Source organism: Sarcophilus harrisii, chromosome 1 (assembly GCF_902635505.1).
Source record: "Sarcophilus harrisii chromosome 1, mSarHar1.11, whole genome shotgun sequence".
NCBI classification, from domain to species: domain Eukaryota; kingdom Metazoa; phylum Chordata; class Mammalia; order Dasyuromorphia; family Dasyuridae; genus Sarcophilus; species Sarcophilus harrisii.
In genome coordinates, this window is record NC_045426.1 from 429,478,276 (window position 1) to 429,497,262 (window position 18,987).

General features: G+C 32.4%; 1 protein-coding gene across 2 annotated transcripts in view; it reads right to left on the reverse strand.

Moving 5' to 3' along the window:
• Nucleotides 1-1,356: 1,356 nt before the first annotated feature.
• The window catches only part of VPS4B (vacuolar protein sorting 4 homolog B), a 29,333-nt gene continuing 11,702 nt past the window's right edge, over nucleotides 1,357-18,987 (reverse strand). For both annotated transcript variants that reach the window (XM_031946179.1, XM_003759650.4), the window contains 6 exons: nucleotides 18,820-18,976; nucleotides 12,508-12,656; nucleotides 11,371-11,452; nucleotides 8,708-8,927; nucleotides 4,403-4,543; nucleotides 1,357-2,999 (listed from right to left, as the gene is read on the reverse strand). In XM_031946179.1, coding sequence (XP_031802039.1) covers nucleotides 2,898-2,999; nucleotides 4,403-4,543; nucleotides 8,708-8,927; nucleotides 11,371-11,452; nucleotides 12,508-12,656; nucleotides 18,820-18,976 — 851 coding nt within the window. In that variant the 3' untranslated portion in view covers nucleotides 1,357-2,897. The remainder of the gene's footprint in view (nucleotides 3,000-4,402; nucleotides 4,544-8,707; nucleotides 8,928-11,370; nucleotides 11,453-12,507; nucleotides 12,657-18,819; nucleotides 18,977-18,987) is intronic.

Genomic DNA, 18,987 nt, shown 5'->3' on the forward strand with positions numbered 1-18,987 from the left:
TTTTTTCCTGTTGCTTTAGTTCTTCTCTAGCCGTAAGAATTTTTATACCTACAGCAAATAACAAAAACCATGCCCAAGGCAGACAATAATGTTAAGGCATCCAAAGCTTTGGGGGATAAAGCAGATACAACTAAATGATGAAGAGGAAACAAAAACTCCAAGCTACTGATTGAAAATTTCCCCTCCTCCCCCAATTTGCATAATTTGGTAGTTTCCTAATTAATCTTATGGTTCTCAGTCCGATTCCTTGTGAACTCATTTGGGGTTTACTTGGCAAAGATACTGGAGTGTTTGCCATTTCTTTCTCCTGCTCATTTTAGATAGGAAACTGAGGCAAACAGAATTAAGTGACTTGCCAAGGGTCACTGTTAGTCCTTGAGGTCAGATAGGAATTCAGAGAAGAATCTTTCTGACTTCAGGCTTAGCACTCTCTTTCCTGCAATATTTTAGTTAAAACATTTAATTAAGTGGAAGTGGGCTTTACAATTGTCATTTAAGAAGTCTAATTACTGAGGGCTAGGGTGAAGTGACATCCTTAAAGAAAATAAATTACTTTGAGAACACTGGAACAAAAACCTATTCCTCCCTTCTTTTATGGAGGCTTTACAAGAGGCCTATATCACTTATCCAAGGTCATAAAGAATGGATCACTGAAAGCAGTTAAATGGAAACTAGATCTCAGGTCCAAAGATGATTAGACCGGGAAAGGACTTTGGAAACCTTTTTATTCACTCCCTCCATTTTACAGAGTTGGAAAGACTGAAATTGTGTTAGAGCAGAAATTATAAACCAAGTCCATCTGATTCCTGAGCCAATATAGCCTATTACTGGAATATAGACTTTCCCCATGTTTTGTGCCAACAGCAACTTGGGCTAAATTCCAACCTGTAAAGTATTCATTCAGGTTGTCGGTTAAGTCACATTCCCTTTTAAAATTTTGTCATGGAAACGTTGGTCTATTATATTTGCTGGTCTATTTTTCCACAATAGTCATGACACTAATATGATTTTAGGATAATTGTTAGAATCATAAATCTTTATAATGAAGCAGGTGAGGCTTGAAAGTAAGGCCCTTAGAAGTACAATAGTAAGCCCCACACTTATTTTTGTCAGTATACTTATATGGTATCAATTTGGGGCACTCATATTCAAAGCAAATTATCACAAATTCTAATTACAGTAAAAATTTTCTGTTAACTATGTAATTGTAGTAATATGCCATAGTTTGAGACTGTGAGCATTAAAAATATGTATCTTATGCACAATTGTCTCTCTCTCTCCCCATCCCAGTTTTAGGCTATCTGCTAAGACAACTCCCAATCACAGTACAAAAGCAACGATTAAAAAAAAAATTTGTTTAAATTGTTTATATGTACATCACTTTAATGAATAATTTTTATAGAATTCCTTATTGTAAAGGATTTGGGTTCATTTTCTTGGAAGCTCCAAAATAGACAAAGAATACAGCTGATAGTGTATCATATGACTTCATGTAAGAACAGCATATTTCATCAAATCTAGGATTTCTAAAAAGCACACAAAAATCTGTACATAAAAGAAAAACCCAAAAGACAACCACAATGCATATTTGAAATGTGCAAATATTTTTAAATTGTTCTAAAGCATTTCTAAGGTAGAATTTTGTAATAATTATGGAATGTAATGCGTTCTAGATAATTCAATCTTTTAAAAAAATCACAGCCAAAGAAACTTAGAAGGCACACTTAATGCTGATGCTAGTGTTTTATCTTATGGTCTTAAAATCCATACTTCAATGGTTATTAGAAATAACCAAATGTTACTTTTATATTTAATAATCTGATAACATCAGCCCACTTCCAAAACTTTGATAAAGTATCACACTGATATGTATAAAATGGGGAGTATGGCTAGGGCAAATTACTCACAAACCTAAGTGACCAGAATTCTACCACTCTAATCACTGGAAAGAAAATTATACACACATGTATATATAATTTTTATATGTGCATATACATATACAAATACAACACACACATATGGAGGCAGTGTGTATGTGTATTTATGGATGTCATCACTCACAAATGAAAGCCTGATCATTCCATTACTTTAAAACTTTCCATAACAGTATTTCATGACATGGTATTCCAAAATTACAAATATATTGAAAATCTGTTTTGGTCAATTCTTGCTATAAAAAAGGACACTGAGATAGAGAAGTTTCTTCTCCAGAGTAAGATGATGTCAAGTCTCTTAAGTTTTCCAAGATTGCACAGTGAAAGGTTCCTATCAACTAGTAAAGTTAAAAACAAAAGCTTACTGCTTTTTTAAGGCAATATTTAAATAAACATGGAGGAAAAAACCAGTACAAAACCTGTCAGTGTTCAATATGAGTACTGGTTATCACATAATTAAAAATCTTTAAAACCAGATTACAATGTTCCTTGCTTTTTGCAGTGATCTTTCTTTCCACAAAATTTTAATTTTTTAAAATAATTTTTGTAGGAAAATCAATTGACTTAGATAATAAAAATGATGTTTAAGAAGATCTCTTCTCCAAAGCACATGTCACAGTTCATTTAACTTCAAGTCTATGTGACAGTATTTTATGGCAGGTATAGAAAAAAATGTAATGTAAGAGCTATTTACCACTCAGTACGCCACTAATTTCCCCATACACCATCTTACTTTTTTTTTTTTTTTTTTGGTTAAACAGGAGATAATACAAATTGGAAGAAAAAGAACATAAAACTAAAGGAACTTTCAAAAGAGATCTTCATTCTCTTGTGGAGAAGGAATTAAAAAAAAAAAAACAACATTTTTTAAAGTCCACAGATATTTAAATGCCATCCCCAAAGAGGCAAGAATGCCTATAAAAGAAAAAAAGTATGGTCAATTTTTTTCTGTTTGTCTTTGGATTAGCCTTCTTGACCAAAATCTTCCGTAAACTTCTTTAATTTCAGCAAGTCATGCTCATTAACAGTTGGCTTTGTGCTAGCTAATGACCGTAACATGTCAGGCTGTTGAGAGAAAAAAAAAAAGAGGAAAAAAACCATCACTGAGCTATATAAGATGAACCACAGGCATTTTTATTAACCAAGTAATTTACTAAAAATTTAGGAGTCAAAATTTTGATTTACTCAATAATGTTATATACTTGAATGAAAAAACCAATATACTTCAAAGGATGAACTTCTCTTTGAGAAGAAAATACCAAATAAGAAAACATTACATTAAAAAAAAAATCTCCTAGGATATTATCTGAAGTCATTATAACTTTATATTCTAGACAAATCTCCTGTATATCTTAAGTCTATAAAACTAAGAACTCAAGTTCGGATGTAATGGAATATTGTTTTATAAGAAATGATTAGCAGGCTGATTTCAGAAAAGCCTAGAAAGACTTAACATGAACTCATATTGAGTGAAGGGAACGAAAGTAGGAGAACATTGTATATGTAATAACAAGACTATGGATTGATCAACTCTGATAGACTTAGCTCTTTTCAGTGATACAGTGATTTAAGACAATTATAATACGCATAGGATAGAAAATGCCATTCTCATCCAGAAAGAGAAATAGGGAGATTGAATGTGGTTTGAAGCATACTATTTTCACATTTTATTTGGGCTTATTTTTTTCTCTTGTGGTTTTCCCCCTTTGTTCTGATTTTTCTTTCACAACATAACTAATATGGGAATATGTTTAAGATGATTGTACATGTATAAACACTATCAGATTGTTTGCTATCGGGGGAGGGGCAAGAGAGGAAGAAAAAAAATTTGAACTCAAAATCTTATAAAAATTACTGCTGAAACTATCTTCACATGTAATTGAAAAAATAAAATGTGACTGAAATTAAAAAAAAAAACTTATCTTTAAAAAAAATCTTATTCAGATTTCTTCTAATGCTTTATCCAAACATATATAAATGGAAGTAGATATATATCTCCATAAACATATGAATGAACTATCATGTGTAGATTATATTCAGAATATTAATTCCTAATAAATATTAGTTTTACTTAAATTAAGAAATACAATTTAAAACAGTGATATATACGACTTTTGTTAATTTAATAATTATTCCTTGTTTTATCAATCCTATGATCATCACAGGATCAAAGATTTAGAGTTGGAAGACACTTTAGATTTCATCTATCTAAATTATGACCCTCCTTTATTTAATAGATCAGCAAACAGAAGCTCAGTAACATAAAGTGCTTTGGTTAATATAGGTATCCTCAATCAGTATAACTAATAGTTATAGCAGGATGTAAAAGAAGCTGTCTTTCTGACTCCCAGTCCTGTATTCTGTTACATTGTGTTACCTCTAATTCTGAAATATTACTTGCAAAATATTTAAAACGATTCCCAAATTTATGAATATAAATAACCAAACTTAAAAAAAAAAATTCAAACCATGGAAACAGCTGGCTCCAAAAGTTTATCTCCAGAGACATCCATCCATGTCATTTCAATGGCACCAGGATCACCCGGAGAGCATGGAGTAAGTAAATCTTCTACTATGACATTAGGATTAGTGGGCGAAGGACCTCTAATCTTAAAAAAGATAACAAGTTTAGTGAAATGAGAAATAAATGACATTTCAGATTATAGCTACAAAATATGTTAAGAAAATGAAGAAAATCTTTTGTCTGTGAAAAATAAGTAAAATTCATCCTTATGAACTATTTGCCTTCTATGATTTTTTTTTTTTTTTTTTGCATCAATAAATCCTGGGTTCATTGATGCAACTCTTCAACAGTACAGATGACAACACATCTACCCTTCTCATCCTCAGTGATTCTTGTCGAAGTTACCTGGTACATCCTTCATAGCAGTCCTATTCAATTGTAATTCTTCCCCTGGGCCCTTTAGCATTGAGAGAATCAGGTTAACACTCAGAATGTTCACTTGTTACTTTCTCATGACTAGTTGATTTCCTTTTCTGATCATACATTTGGGACTTTTTTCACACCACTTTTTGCAAACAAGTCATCAATGGTAATTTGCCACAATCTATTCATAGCCACCACAAGTTTCTTTAGTGTTATTTAGACTGTCCACTATTATAAAAAACGGTATTGCTATGGTACATAAACTGTCTCACACTCTAGAGCCTAGTTTCTTAAACTCTGGGTCATGACTCCATAGGGCAGGGATCCTCAAACTTTTTAAATAGGGGGCCAGTTCACTGTCCCTCAGACCGTTGGAGGGCCGGACTATAGTAAAAACAAAAACTTTGTTTTGTGGGCCTTTAAATAAAGAAACTTCATAGCCCTGGGTGAGGGGAATAAACTTCCTCAGCTACTGCAACTGGCCCGCGGGCCATAGTTTGAGGACCCCTGCATAGGGCATGGGCAGGGAAGCTTTTTTTCTGTCAAGTGCCATTTGTATATTTATAATATCATTCACAGGACAACTTTTAGAACTCAAACAGTGAGAGGTTGCTATACTTTGCTTTCAGCTCATCAATGCCTGCAGTTGCTTTAGCAAGTTGTTATTATGATATTATGATTTATTGTCAGTAAATGTTTGATTTGTACACTTAATTTTGTATACATAGAGTATATCCATGATCATGTAAAAAATTCTCAGGTAAAAAGGGGCCCAAAAAGTTAAAGAAGCCCTGCTTACATAAAAAGAGTATAAATTCTCCTCTGGATTTGCTCCATTACAAATTCTGACCAGGATCAAGTTGGTATTACATCCTACTAGTTCCAACACTAATGTGGAGGTCAGGTTCAAGGGAAGGGTAGCATTGAACTTGAAATTACATTGACTCATAAGACTTAGGGCTAAAAGAAGTTTACAAAAGATCATCTTATTCACCAGTTTTCCTTTTATAGGTGAGAAAAGTGAGAACCAGAGAGGGCAAGTGGCTTTCCCAAAGTCAGGCATTTTAAGGGAGTAGTCAGCATCAAATATAAAGTGCTAGCACAGAGGAAAAACCTTGATAACCCATAAAGTCCAGCACAAGCAAGGTCTCATCCTACCATGGCCCATGTGCCCAAGCAATTCTTGAGTTTTGGTCTTGTTTTAAATAACAAGGCTAAAGGAAAAACTAGTAACAGTTTTAATACTACGCTATCAGTTTAAAAGAAATTATTAGGATTTAAAAATAACTGATAATTTAAACTAGAAACACTTTATACTTTTTGCACTTCATTTATACAGATGATTTTACTAAGTTTTAACTTAGAAAAATCTATCAGTGTAAATTATAATTACAAACATTGCAATTATTTAAAAAGTAATTTCAGAAAATGAAAATAATTTTTAGAAATATGTAACCATTTTTAAAAATTCCTAGTTAAAACTATCAAAAATTATCTTAAATAAAGTATAGATTTGACCATGCCATGTCCCCTACTCAATAAATTCCAATGGCTCCCTTTCATCTCTAAGACCAAATATCCTGTATTTGGCTTTCAAAATCCTTCATAATTTAGTTCCTCCATTCCCTACTTCTCTCCTGTCTTTCTTATATCTCACACATTTTTCCATATACTCTACCCATCCAATGACAGTGGCCTCACAGGTTGTTCCTTAAATAACACCCTCTATTCCTAGTTGTTCCTAAAGCCTGGAAGGCTCTTCTTCTTCATTTTCATTTCCTGACTTTCCTCTGCTCCCAGCTAAAAATCTCACTTTCTATAGGAAGCTTTTCCCAGTTCCCTCTACTTCTACTATGTGTTTTTTATCTTCTATACAACTTGTTTGTACATGTATTTTGCATGTTGTTTCCCATTAAACCATGAGCTCTTTGAGAGCAGACTATCTTTAACTTTTCTTTCTCCAAGCATTTAGCATAGTGCCTGGCACATGGTGGATGGGCTAGCAACAAATGTTTACTGACCATTGGAAAACTTATTTTCTAAGAGTGTGAAAATTATTTGCATTGGAAATTGCAATTTAATCCAAAATGGGGGAAAAAACCAGCTCAGGGAAAAGTTCACAATACTATCATATAAAAATGACACACAGATACCAATCTGTGAAATAAGTTGAAACCATGTCAGCATAAAATAAATAGGAATATACCTGCCAAGAGAAATCCAGAAACTATATGAAATATATAATTATAAAACACTTTTTATGCAAACAAAACCAGATTTAAATAATTGGAGAAATATTAATTGTTTATAGGTGGGCCAAGACAATATAATAAAAATGACAATTCTATCTAACTATTTATTCACTGTCATTACAATTAAATTATCAAAAATTATTTTGAGGTTGGAAAAAATAATTAGCAAAAAATGGGGCAAGAATATTAAAGGAATTAATGGAAAAAAAATGTAAAGAAAGGAGGTTTAACAGTACCAAATTGTGAAGTGTATTATAAGGCAATAATTACCAAAACTACCTGGTACTGGCTAACAAAAATAGTAATAGTAAAGCAGTGGAATAAGATAGATGTGCATAATAAATAACTATAATAACTCTGTGTTCCAAAAATCTAAAAATTTATGCTTTGGGGATAATTTATTATCTAGTAAAAATTGTTGGAAAAACTGGAAAGCAGCCTGGCAGAAATGTTGCAAAAATCAATATTTTATACCATTTATCAAGATAAGGTAAAAATGGAAACATGATCTAGATATAAAGAAAGAGAAATAAATTATAAGAACATGGAACTTGTTATTTATCAGACTTATGAATAGAAGAATTTATGAATAAACAAGAAACAGAGAACAGAGAGATATAAAATGGCTAATTTTGACTACATGAAATTAGAGTTTTTATAAAATAAAACCCATGTAGCCAATATTAGAAGGAAAGCAGAAAAATGGGAAAAAATTTTCGACACATTTTCAGATAAAGGTCTCATCAAAAATACACAGAGATCTTTGTCAAGTTTATGTAATAAATCATTCTCCAATTGATAAATGATCAAAAGATATGAACAGGCAGTTTTTGGAAGAAGGAATCAAAGTTATATATAGTTATGAAAAAAATGCTCTAAGTCATTACTGATTAAAGAAATGCAAAATAAAACATCTGAAATACAATCTCATACTTGTCAAATTGATTAAAATGATAGAAGAGAAAAATGACCAATGTTGGGGAGATGTGGAAAAATTGGACACCAATACATTGTTGGTAGAACTGCGACCAGCCCAATCATTTTGGAAAGCAATCTGAAATTACGCCCAAAGAGTTATAAAATTGTTTATGCCTTTGACCCAGCAATACAACTATTAAGTCTGTTAACTAAATATGATCAGAAAAAAAAGGAAAACAACCAATAGGTTCTAAAATATTTACAGTAGCTCTCTTTATGGTGGCAAAGTGAGAGGATGCCCATTAATTGGGAAATAGCTGAATAAACTGTGGTATATGATTGTGATAGAATATTATTGTATTGTAAGAAATGTTAAGTAGGTTGATTTTAGAAAAAAATCTCTACTCATTTAAAAAACTGAGTAGAGAATATTGTATAAATAGTAATATTGCTTAAATAACTAGGAATGATTAAGCTATTGGGCATTATATATACATGCAAATCAACTACAAAGGACCTATGAAGGAAGAGGCTATTCAGCTTCAGGAAAGAAGCTGTGTGTGTTGAGAGAGAGAGAGAAATGATGGTCTTCTCTAGTGCAGGGTGGGGAGGGAAGCAGTTTGGAACTTAAAATGCAATATTAAGAAAAAAGAAGGAAAAAATGAGAAAAACAATAATAACATTATATAATATTTAGAGTGCTCTAATTGACTCACTCTTTTGAAATGAGTAGCTGACTGAACTTTCCTCACAGGTTGCATCAGTGCATCTCGTACAATGATACTGATGTCAGCTCCTGAATAGCCATCTGTCTTTTTCCCCAGTTCTCGGAAGTCTGCTTCTGATAGGCTGTTGTGTGTAGTCCCCAAATGTAATTTAAACATTGCTGTCCTGGCATGATCTTCAGGTAAAGGAATATAAATACGTTTCTCAAATCTGGAAAATATGAGAAGGAACACAAAATATACTTATTTACAAAACAGGAATAAAAAGCTAGGCAAGTGATAATCTTAATTACATAAACAAGGTTTGTCTAAATAAACTTTTAAATATGCTGAATCTGGTAGTTAGGTCTTTTTATTGGAATCTTTCATTTTTCTTTGCAGAATATGTCAATGAAACAATCTTTAAAAAAGAATAATTAATCATCTGATGACTAAAATGTCCTCTGTTTTCACCATGATGTGTCATAAAACAGTTTACCTTCTCTCCTTTGAATTATGACTACATACATATAATTATATGAATTATAAATATATGTAATATATATTATAATTATATGTAATTCCCTCCTTGGCCACCTACATATCAACAAAGAAGTCATACTACATGTCAAAAGAGCAAATTCAAACTACCATTCAAAATAGTAAAAACAAATTCCAAATCTGAACAGATAGATATGAACTATTATTAAGTGAAGTGAGCACAAAGTACACAGTAACACAAGATTGTGTGATGATCAATTGAGATGGACTTGGCTCTTTTCAATGTGGATCAAGTATAGTATTTTTCACCAGTTTTTCATTGTGGTTTGTTTGATTTTTTTTCTCTCATTTCCTATTCGTGCCAACACCCCCTCCCCCATCTGATTTTTCTTGTACAGCATGAAGAATATGGAAATGTTTATTTTTTTTGACTGAGCACTGAAGTTTATTTTTAAAAATTTTTTTCTAGTAAATTTATTTTTTATACATATTACTTTATGAATCATGTTGGGAGAGAAAAATCAGAGCAAAAGGGAAAAACCATGGGAGAGATCAAAAAACAAAACAAAACAGAAAAAATAAGTGAACATAGCATGTGTTGATTTACATTCAATCTCCTAAGTTCTTTTTCTGATTGCAGAAGGTATTTTCTGTGCAAAGTCTACAGGGATTGCTTTGGATCACTGAATCACTAAGAACTGGGCCTTTCACAGTTGATCATTGCATAAACAGTTGTTATTGTATACAATGAATTCCTGGTTCTGCTTGTTTCATTCAACATGATTGTTCATGTAAGTCTTTCCTGGCCTTTCTAAAATCAGCTTGTTCATCATCATTTTTTATAGAATAATAATATTCCATTATTTTCATATACCACAACTTGTTCAGCCACTCCCTAATGGATGGGCATCCACTCAATTTCCAATTCTTTGCTACCACAAAAAGAGCTCTACAAACATTTTTGCACGTGGATCCTTTTCTGTCCTTTATAATTTCCTTGGGAAACAGACCCAGTAATGGCACTACTGGGTCAAAGGATATGCACAGTTTTATAGCCCTTTGGACATAGTTCCAGATTGCTATCCAGAATGGTTGAATCATTTCACAACTCTATCAACAATGTATTAGTGCTTCAGTTTTCCTACATTCCCTCCAACATTTATCATTATCTTGTCCTGTCATCTTAGTCAGTCTTAGAGGTGTGAGGTGGTACCTTAGCGTTATTTTAATTTGCACTTCTTTGATCAATAATGATTTAGAGCATTTTTCATATGACAATATATGATTTTAATATCATCATCTGAAAATTGTGGAAATATGTTTAGAAGAACTGAACATGTTTAGCCTATATTGGATTGTTTATTGTCTTGGAGAAGGGAAAAGGAGGGAGAAAATTTTGGAACACAAGATTTTGCAAAGGTGAATGTTGAAAACTATCTTTGCACATATTTGGAAAAATAAAATCCTATTAAAAAAAAAAAAAAACTTGTGAAGTTCAAAATCATTCCATTGATCTTAAATGAATATTGAGAATTAAATTGTGCTTTTCAAATATACCTTATATTTATCTACTTTTGCTGGGTTTCCTGCTTAATGAATGAGATGAATGCAAAGAAAATGTAGATCTACACTGGGCAATGGAATACAAAGGCAGAAATATTATCAAGTGAAAGAGAAAGTGACATTATATATTTTCCTCCCAAGCCTTTAGACTCGTGGTCCAATTTAAAAGATAAAGAAATAACTTTTTTTTTCCAATTTGGAAACTAACAAAGTTGCCTCCTACTGTTCTTGTAAAAAATATAAGAAAAGACAATTCTAGAAAAGCACATGACAAAAACCAAAATGCCAATTTAGGTGAATTTGTAAAACTATTATGATATGTGTGACTTGTCAATCAGTTAACAAACATGTACTACATGTCAGACATTGTGCTAAGCACTAGAGATTCAAAGTGAGGCAAAAACACTTTTAATAAACAATTAATAATTAATTTTAATACTAGTAATATATTAAGCAATGAAAATTTCCAATAAATGAAAACTCAAATGAGCATGCAAGAACTATAGCCCTTCAATATATATTAATTTAATATTCAGTTTCTCATTACAAAGAAAGGGATATTATTATACAGTGGCTGCATCTTTAGTGAAAAAGTAGGATGATTACAGTACCTTCGCCTGATAGCAGAATCCAGAACCCAGGGTATATTTGTAGCTCCCAGTACCAAAATTCCATCATTATCCACACCAACCCCTGCACCAAAATAAAGACTACATTCAGTAACTTCTTATCTTACTATTCCCCTAAATCATACCTCTATGTAAGCAAATGTTATGCCAAGAAAACAGTATTGTGTAGATGATTTATAAGGCTCTTATGTCAACTTTCTTTTCCATATAACTTCTCTGATTAGTTTAATTGCTGAAATGAAATTATTTTTCTTCTAGTAAATTTATTTATTTTTAATACACATTACTTTATGAATCATATTGGGAGAGAAAAATCAGAACAAAAGGGAAAAACCATGGGAGAGATTAAAAAAAAAAAAAAAAACAGAAAAAAGAAGTGAGTATAGCATGTATTGATTTACATTCAGTGTCCTAAGTTCTTTTTCTGATTGCAGAAGGTATTTTCTGTCCAAAGTCTATTGGGATTACTTTGGATCACAAAGAACTGAATATTTCACAGTTGATATCACATAAGCAGCTGTTATTGTGTACAATGAATTCTTGGTTCTGCCTGTTTCATTCAGCATCAATCAGTTCATATAAATCTTCCCAGGCTTTTCTAAAATCAGCCTGTTCATCAATTTTTTAATAGAACAAAAATATTCCATTACCTTCATATACCACAACCTGTTCAGCCATTCCCCAATAGATGGGCATCTACTCATTTTCCAACTCTTTGCTATCATAAAAAGAGCCACTACAAACATTATTGCACATGTGGGTTCTTTTCTGTCCTTTATAATTTCCTTGGGATACAGACCCAATAATGGTACTGCTGGGTCAAAGAGTATATGCATCTTTATAACCTTTTGGGCATAGTTCCAGATTGCTTTCCAGAATGGCTGGATCATTAACGAAATTATTTTTACTAGAACATGCCATTACTAAAATGGTAGTGCAAATAGTCCTTAACTTGAATCTTTCCATCTTTCAGAAAGCTGTGGGCAATTTAATATTTATAACATATATTTATAATAAAATACTACATATTTTGAAAGATCTCATCTTTTACTATGTTCACAGTATATCACAAACCAATTAATAATCTTACTACTGCATTATTTAGATGAGTAATCCTACCTTGCATTTGAACTAGGAATTCTGTTTTAATTCGCCGGGCAGCTTCACTTTCATTTTCACTTCTAGAGCCACACAAAGAATCAACTTCATCAATGAAGATGATGGAAGGCTTGTTTTCTCTAGCAAGCTGAAATAAATTCTTAACTAACCTGAAAATAAACAAATATTTTCAATTCAATTTTATGTTAACGGGAGTAATATTTAAAAAACATATAATAATGGTAAATGGAACTCTTTATTTTAAAGAGAAATTATTTTTAGTTTACAATCCTTTTTCAAGAAAAGGAACAAGAAAATATCCCCATTAATTCACTGCTTTGAATTTCTATTGCTAATCAAAAATGAAGTACTTATCCCCTCATATCTGACTTTATTTTTTAAGGTGAAAGTGGATGGGTCTTGAAATGCAAGTTCACTGGCCATAGGGAATTTGAGGGGGCAAACTTCCTCCCAACAATGTAGACTAGCAATTCATATCTAATTCATAGTCTTAGAAAGTTTGAAAAAAATTTTGATTCATAGTAGCATTTTTAGATTAAATATATACTTTCCCGAAGTGAATACTGTGGTGAGGACAATACTTGTTTACTTCTATAGATAAGTTCTGGCATGTTTGTTAAATGATTCAATCTAGTTATACTTTGCATTTTAAAACCTAAAATAAGCCAGGGTGATTTGTTAATTTATCTTTGTTGATATTTTTTCATCTCATCTAACTTTTTCTCAATATATTCTTTCCTCAGTTAACCATCTCTTAAGTGTACAATGAAAGAAAGAAAAAAAAAGTTAAGCAAAACTCACACACCTGCCAAGTCTGACAGTATATGCAATGTTCCTTGGGACTATTTTCATCTACATTTTAAATAACAGAGATGGGGATGATGGCTAAATTTCACCTAATCTTCAAAAAGCTCCCTAAAGACAAAATTAAACTAATTATCTGCAAATAAAAGTTAATCTATTTTTATGGCAGGCTAAAGTGCAACTCAGGTTCTCATTTATTATTTTTTTTCTTTCATTTATTACAAATTGCTTTTAAAACCATAAGAATATATTGTTTACAAATGTTATAAAAATCATCTTGGGCAAAATCTCTATGCCAAAGGCTTGTTTTTCTTTTTTCTTTCTTTCTTTTTTGTAAACAAGAGGAATAGGACCTAGGGAAATTAAAGGAGAGGAATAGCCATTTTTCTTATACCAATTTAGTAATCTACATAGCAAAGAAAAGGCTTTTAAATTACAGTATTTGAGTATACAGACATACATATACTCACAGAAAAAAATAAAAAGCATCTTACTTTACACAAATATTTTCTCAGAAAATTTTGTGTAAATCAGATCACACTTCATCATTGGTTTATATAATAACAAAGACATTTTATTGTTTACTTTGATTGAATTTTGAGTTATGGTAGTTTTAAGTTTAACCTAATGTTAAGTTTTTGTATTGCAATGCTTCTAATAAGCTGCACAGGATTTGTAAGAAATGCTGAGCAGATTACCTTGTAAAGAATTAGCCTCTAACTTGTTTTACAATTTTAGACTTTTTGAATATTTTATTATAGCAAGATATCTGCAGCATATAGCCTAAGTTCTTTTTCCACTATGACTTTTTAAAGTCTACAGAAATCAAAACAGGTTTTGCTCATGTCAAAGTATTAAATGTCTGATAAGTTTGCCTGTCTGACTAGAAAATATATTTAAGTATTTTTAAAGCATAGTAGCATTGGAAATACTTCTGTCTTCACTCCTCTTCAGATCGTGCTGCATACCCGCACCTCTACTTTCCAGTTTCTTTTTATGTGTTTCTTTGTATATATTTGTATTCTCTACAATGTCTGGCACACAGCAAATATTTACTTATTGCCTTGACTAAGCAAATCTAATGTCACTTTCATATTTAATACCTCAAGTTATTCAGCAGCCTCAGCCTCTCCATTAGCAGAGACTGCAGATGTCTACTCATCATAGCTGGCAAAATGTTCTGCTCTTACAAAAAGTTGGATCAACCTTCCATAGCATTCCCAATGACATTCATTTAGCCATTTGAAAACAGTTTGGGTGCCCCTTCTGTGCAGAGTGCTGTGTTGGACAGAAAGCCAACATCGAGTAAGGAAGACACAGATTCAAGTTCCACCTAACACACACTGGCTGCATGATCTTGGGCAAGTCAATGAACTTCTTAGTGTGAAAAGATACTAATGCTAAAAACTGCACAGAAGTTGCCAACCTGAATTGGATGAAGGATATTCCTCACCAAAAAGGTGAGGAAATGAATTAGATCATCATTTTAGGCCTTATTCCAATGTCTATATGCAGGGACTATCTACAGGTTTGGAGAAGCAAAAGGCAAAATATCGATAGAACAGAGAACAACATTTATTAAAAAAAAAAAAAAAAATAGGCAGAGGAAGGGAGCTTTCTTGTAGATGGCCTAAGTTTCTACATTTACTAAACTGAAATAATAAGCCTCACATTTTCCACACAGCTTCTTTCTGTTCTATCTTATGGAATATTAAAAATTTTGAGGATACAGAGAAATAACTAACAGCACCAAAAGAAAGGACCTATTACAGTAAGTACTATTAGGAGTAACAAATGCTATAATTTCTAATAAATCTCACACCTATAAATATGGTTTCACTTGAACTTTATAGATTTTACAAAATAAGTTTGGTCTTAAACTATCCAGGAATATCTTTCTGGGTATTAAATCAGCAACAATTGACATTTCATAATTCTCTAGTTAAATGAGTTAAATAAGAGTGGAAAACGACAGTAACAAGCAGATGACAGATTTCTAAATCTACTGTTTAAGTTCACAACCCAAAGTAGCCAATTTCCATTTATGCAGATGGGGAAACAGGGTGTTCTGTTTAGCTCACTGACACCATACTGGTTCAATATATGGGGGAAAAAAATCTTCTAACAGTTAGTAATACCTAACACTGGAATGGGCTATCCCAGGAAATAGTAATTTCCCCATTACTAAAGATCTTCAAGGATGAAGCATGAAATAAAAAAACTTTCTTTTCAGGTATAAAAGAAAGTATCTTTCTTTCAAATTTCAACTTCTCTAAAGCCCTCTAACTATGGATCTTAAATAACTTCTGAAGTCCTCTCTAACTGTGGGATTCTATATATACATGGCATATATGAACTGCTAATTCAAAAAAAAATTAGAATAGAATATCTTTAATATTAAAAACTATAATTTAATCTTAGATTATTCAGAAGGCACTTGAGGACATATATTAGTGTCTCAAAAATATCATCATAAATACTTAGAATACTGTTTTTGGAATAGTAAAGAGAGTTATATTATACTAATATATTTGGCTTGAGTAGATTTGGATTCATGAACTCAGAATTGATTAAGTGATCTCACCCCTAACTATTTTATTAATGAATCAATTTCAGCAGAGTACTCAAGTATCCTTGGTCTTGTGCTGTTTGACATTTTTATCAATGATTTGAACAAAGGTACAAGCTTATCAAGTGTACAGATGACACTAAGTTGGAAAGGACATATAACATGATAGATTACAGAATCCAAAAATATTTTCACAGACTAGAATCTTGGACTGGATTTAATAGGATGCAATTCAAAAGGATTAACTAAAATTCTAGATATGAGAATAAAAGTTCAATTTCACAAGGCTAAGAACAAGGTATTATATCAGTATCAATTAAAATATCATAATTCTCTGCTTAAATAAGAGTTAAATAAAAGTAAAAACTCACAGTAACAAGGAAGTGACGCCTCTAAATCTACTGCTTAAAACTGTAACCAAAAAGAGCCAATCTCCATACAGACAGGGAGCCAAATTAACTACTGCAATTTCAGCTTCCAGTAAAAGAGAGGTAGAAGATTCAGAACAATGCAAGATTGTCTTATTGCATTTGTTCTGATCATACCATATCTGGAACATGTGTTTGGTTCTGGGTACTCCATTTTTTTTAGACCAATAGGTTGCAAAATGGTTAGAGGATAACAACAAAAAATGGAGAAGGGCCTCATGCTAGTGTAGTAAGATGACTGTACAAAGAACTGGGGATGTTTAGCCTGAAGCAGAAATGTAATGAGCACATGATAACTATCAAATATCAAACTATCAAGTACTAGCTATCAAGTCTCTCCCTGGCTCTAGAGAACAGACATAGATTGACTAAATAAAAGTTTCAAAGAAGCAGATTTAGCCATTATAATATCTGTTTCAGGAGTGGGGATAGCATGCGTTACTCCCTTATATAGAGGGCTGGAAGCACATCTCAAATCTACTTCCTTCCCTTATGCAGTGCTCAGGTAAAAAAGTGGAGGTTTTCTTAGGGCAAAGCATGGAGGAGAAAAGACAAGGATCATACAGTTAGTTATCAGGGAACTACTTTTCCCCCCTTTGCTTCTTCTAGTTCTTTTGCTCTTTTTGCTGCCGCCAAGTTTTCACTGCTTTTCTTTTCCTTTTTTTTGGTTCTGTTTCAATTCTGCTGTTTTTTTCTTCAGGTTGCTTGCTCATTTCAATATGGGTGGTTCAACATATAGCTTTAATTTAGGGGGGGTTGCGTTAAAGGGCTATCACATAGAAGAGGCAGCATGATGGAGAATAGCTATAGAGGATGATATAAAAAACAGAGGATAAAAACAATCTCTTTCATGAATTTTCCAAAAAGAATCTGTGGACCATTTAGCTGCAACTTCCTTTTTGTCTTCTTGTTTCATTTCTGGTTTTATTCCAGATTTCTATGCTCTAGCCCTTTTCCCTTCCTCTTTGGTGGTTATTTTGCCACCCTGGAAAAATCTATGTCCTGAGGCTCCATTTTCTAGTGAACTATTATCTCAGGTGGGCCCCAGCAATGCTCCCCTGCAATCTTGATGCCATTCTCCTAACTTTCTTTTCTCCTCCCTAACATCAGTCTTACCAGGCATATCTGTCCCACCTATTCTGCTTTACAAAGAAAGGTACTATTTTGTTTGCTTGTAGCACTTAGCACTAAGCCTGTCATATTATAAGCACTTAATCAATGCTATCTAATCTATTATGGTAACAATTTAGTTTAATTTAATAAATACTAATTTAGTTAATAAATATCCTAATAATAAATGCTAATCTAGCCATTGCAAAAATGTAACGATATGATTCAGTTCCTCTAGTAGTGTATCGACTTTACTATCACATAATTTGGGAATTGGAAGGGACCTTAGTAAATATTTAATTCAACCCATGCAAAAAAAGGAATCCCTCCTATAATATACCCATATGTTTGTCCAGTTCTGATACCAAGTCTACATTGCAATCTTAGATATTTCCTGGTTCTTCCTGCTGGGGCCAAGAGAACACATCTAATTCTTCTTTCACATGACAGTCCCTTGAATACATGAAGAAAACTATCTTAATATGAATTTACTGGGTAATGTGCCTAGTATTATGTCAGGTAATGCACTGAGCACTGTTTTCTTTGAATCATTTTTTCTTCAGATGAAACAAACCCAGTTCCTCCAACTAATCCTCAGATGCTACCAAATCTAGACGATTCAAAATTGTGAACAGATATTCCTCTTTGAAACCAGTGAAGGAAGGTAACAGGTTGGAAAGTCTTCTCAAAGAGGTAACCACAATCTGGAGAAGATGAAAAACTGCTCAATCCATGTCCATCTAAAGCCTAGCTGATACTGTTAACTAGTTTCATTAAAAGATGATGTTGAGGGAAGCATTAGAGAATACATGTTTATAAGGACAAAGTTATAAATGGCTGATCAAATGAATCATTTTACAGTGGGTTTTGTGTCACTACAATTACATTTTACCTATAATAGATTAATGGCATTAATCAAGGTAATGTTATGTAGGGTACGATTGACTGTATTTGGCTTTCATCAAGCACTTTCATTAATATGAATAATTATCATAGCACTAATAATATGTAGCTAGCATTTATATTAAATAAAGCAGTATTCTACTCCTAGTTTGTTTTCTGCCAAGAAGTTGGAGTTTAGAAGAACCACCTAAGACTGGGTACTATTAGGTTGTTCTACTTCTCTGTAGACAGGTCCTTATTAGTGAGCGCATGGAACTTAAATAAACTTATTACCTAAATGTTCTCCCTTTCAAAGGTTTGTGCTTCTACAACCATTACTAATTATCTTATTTACTAAACATAATACAAGTAAATATTCCAAAAAGCAATTAGCAAAACCATGACTTAACTTTTGAACACTTGTAGGAATGTCATTTCATAACAATGATTGTTATTAGATAATCCTTGACACTTAAGAAGGAATATGTCTTGATAAATAAACTCTAATTGATAACTTACTTTTCACTTTCACCTAGCCACTTGGAGACAAGATCAGAAGAAGATATGGAAAAAAATGTTGAGTTGTTGGCTTCCGTAGCAACTGCTTTGGCCAAGTAGGATTTCCCTGTTCCAGGTGGCCCAAAAAGAAGGATGCCCCTCCAAGGGGTTCTTTTACCTAAAGTTTAG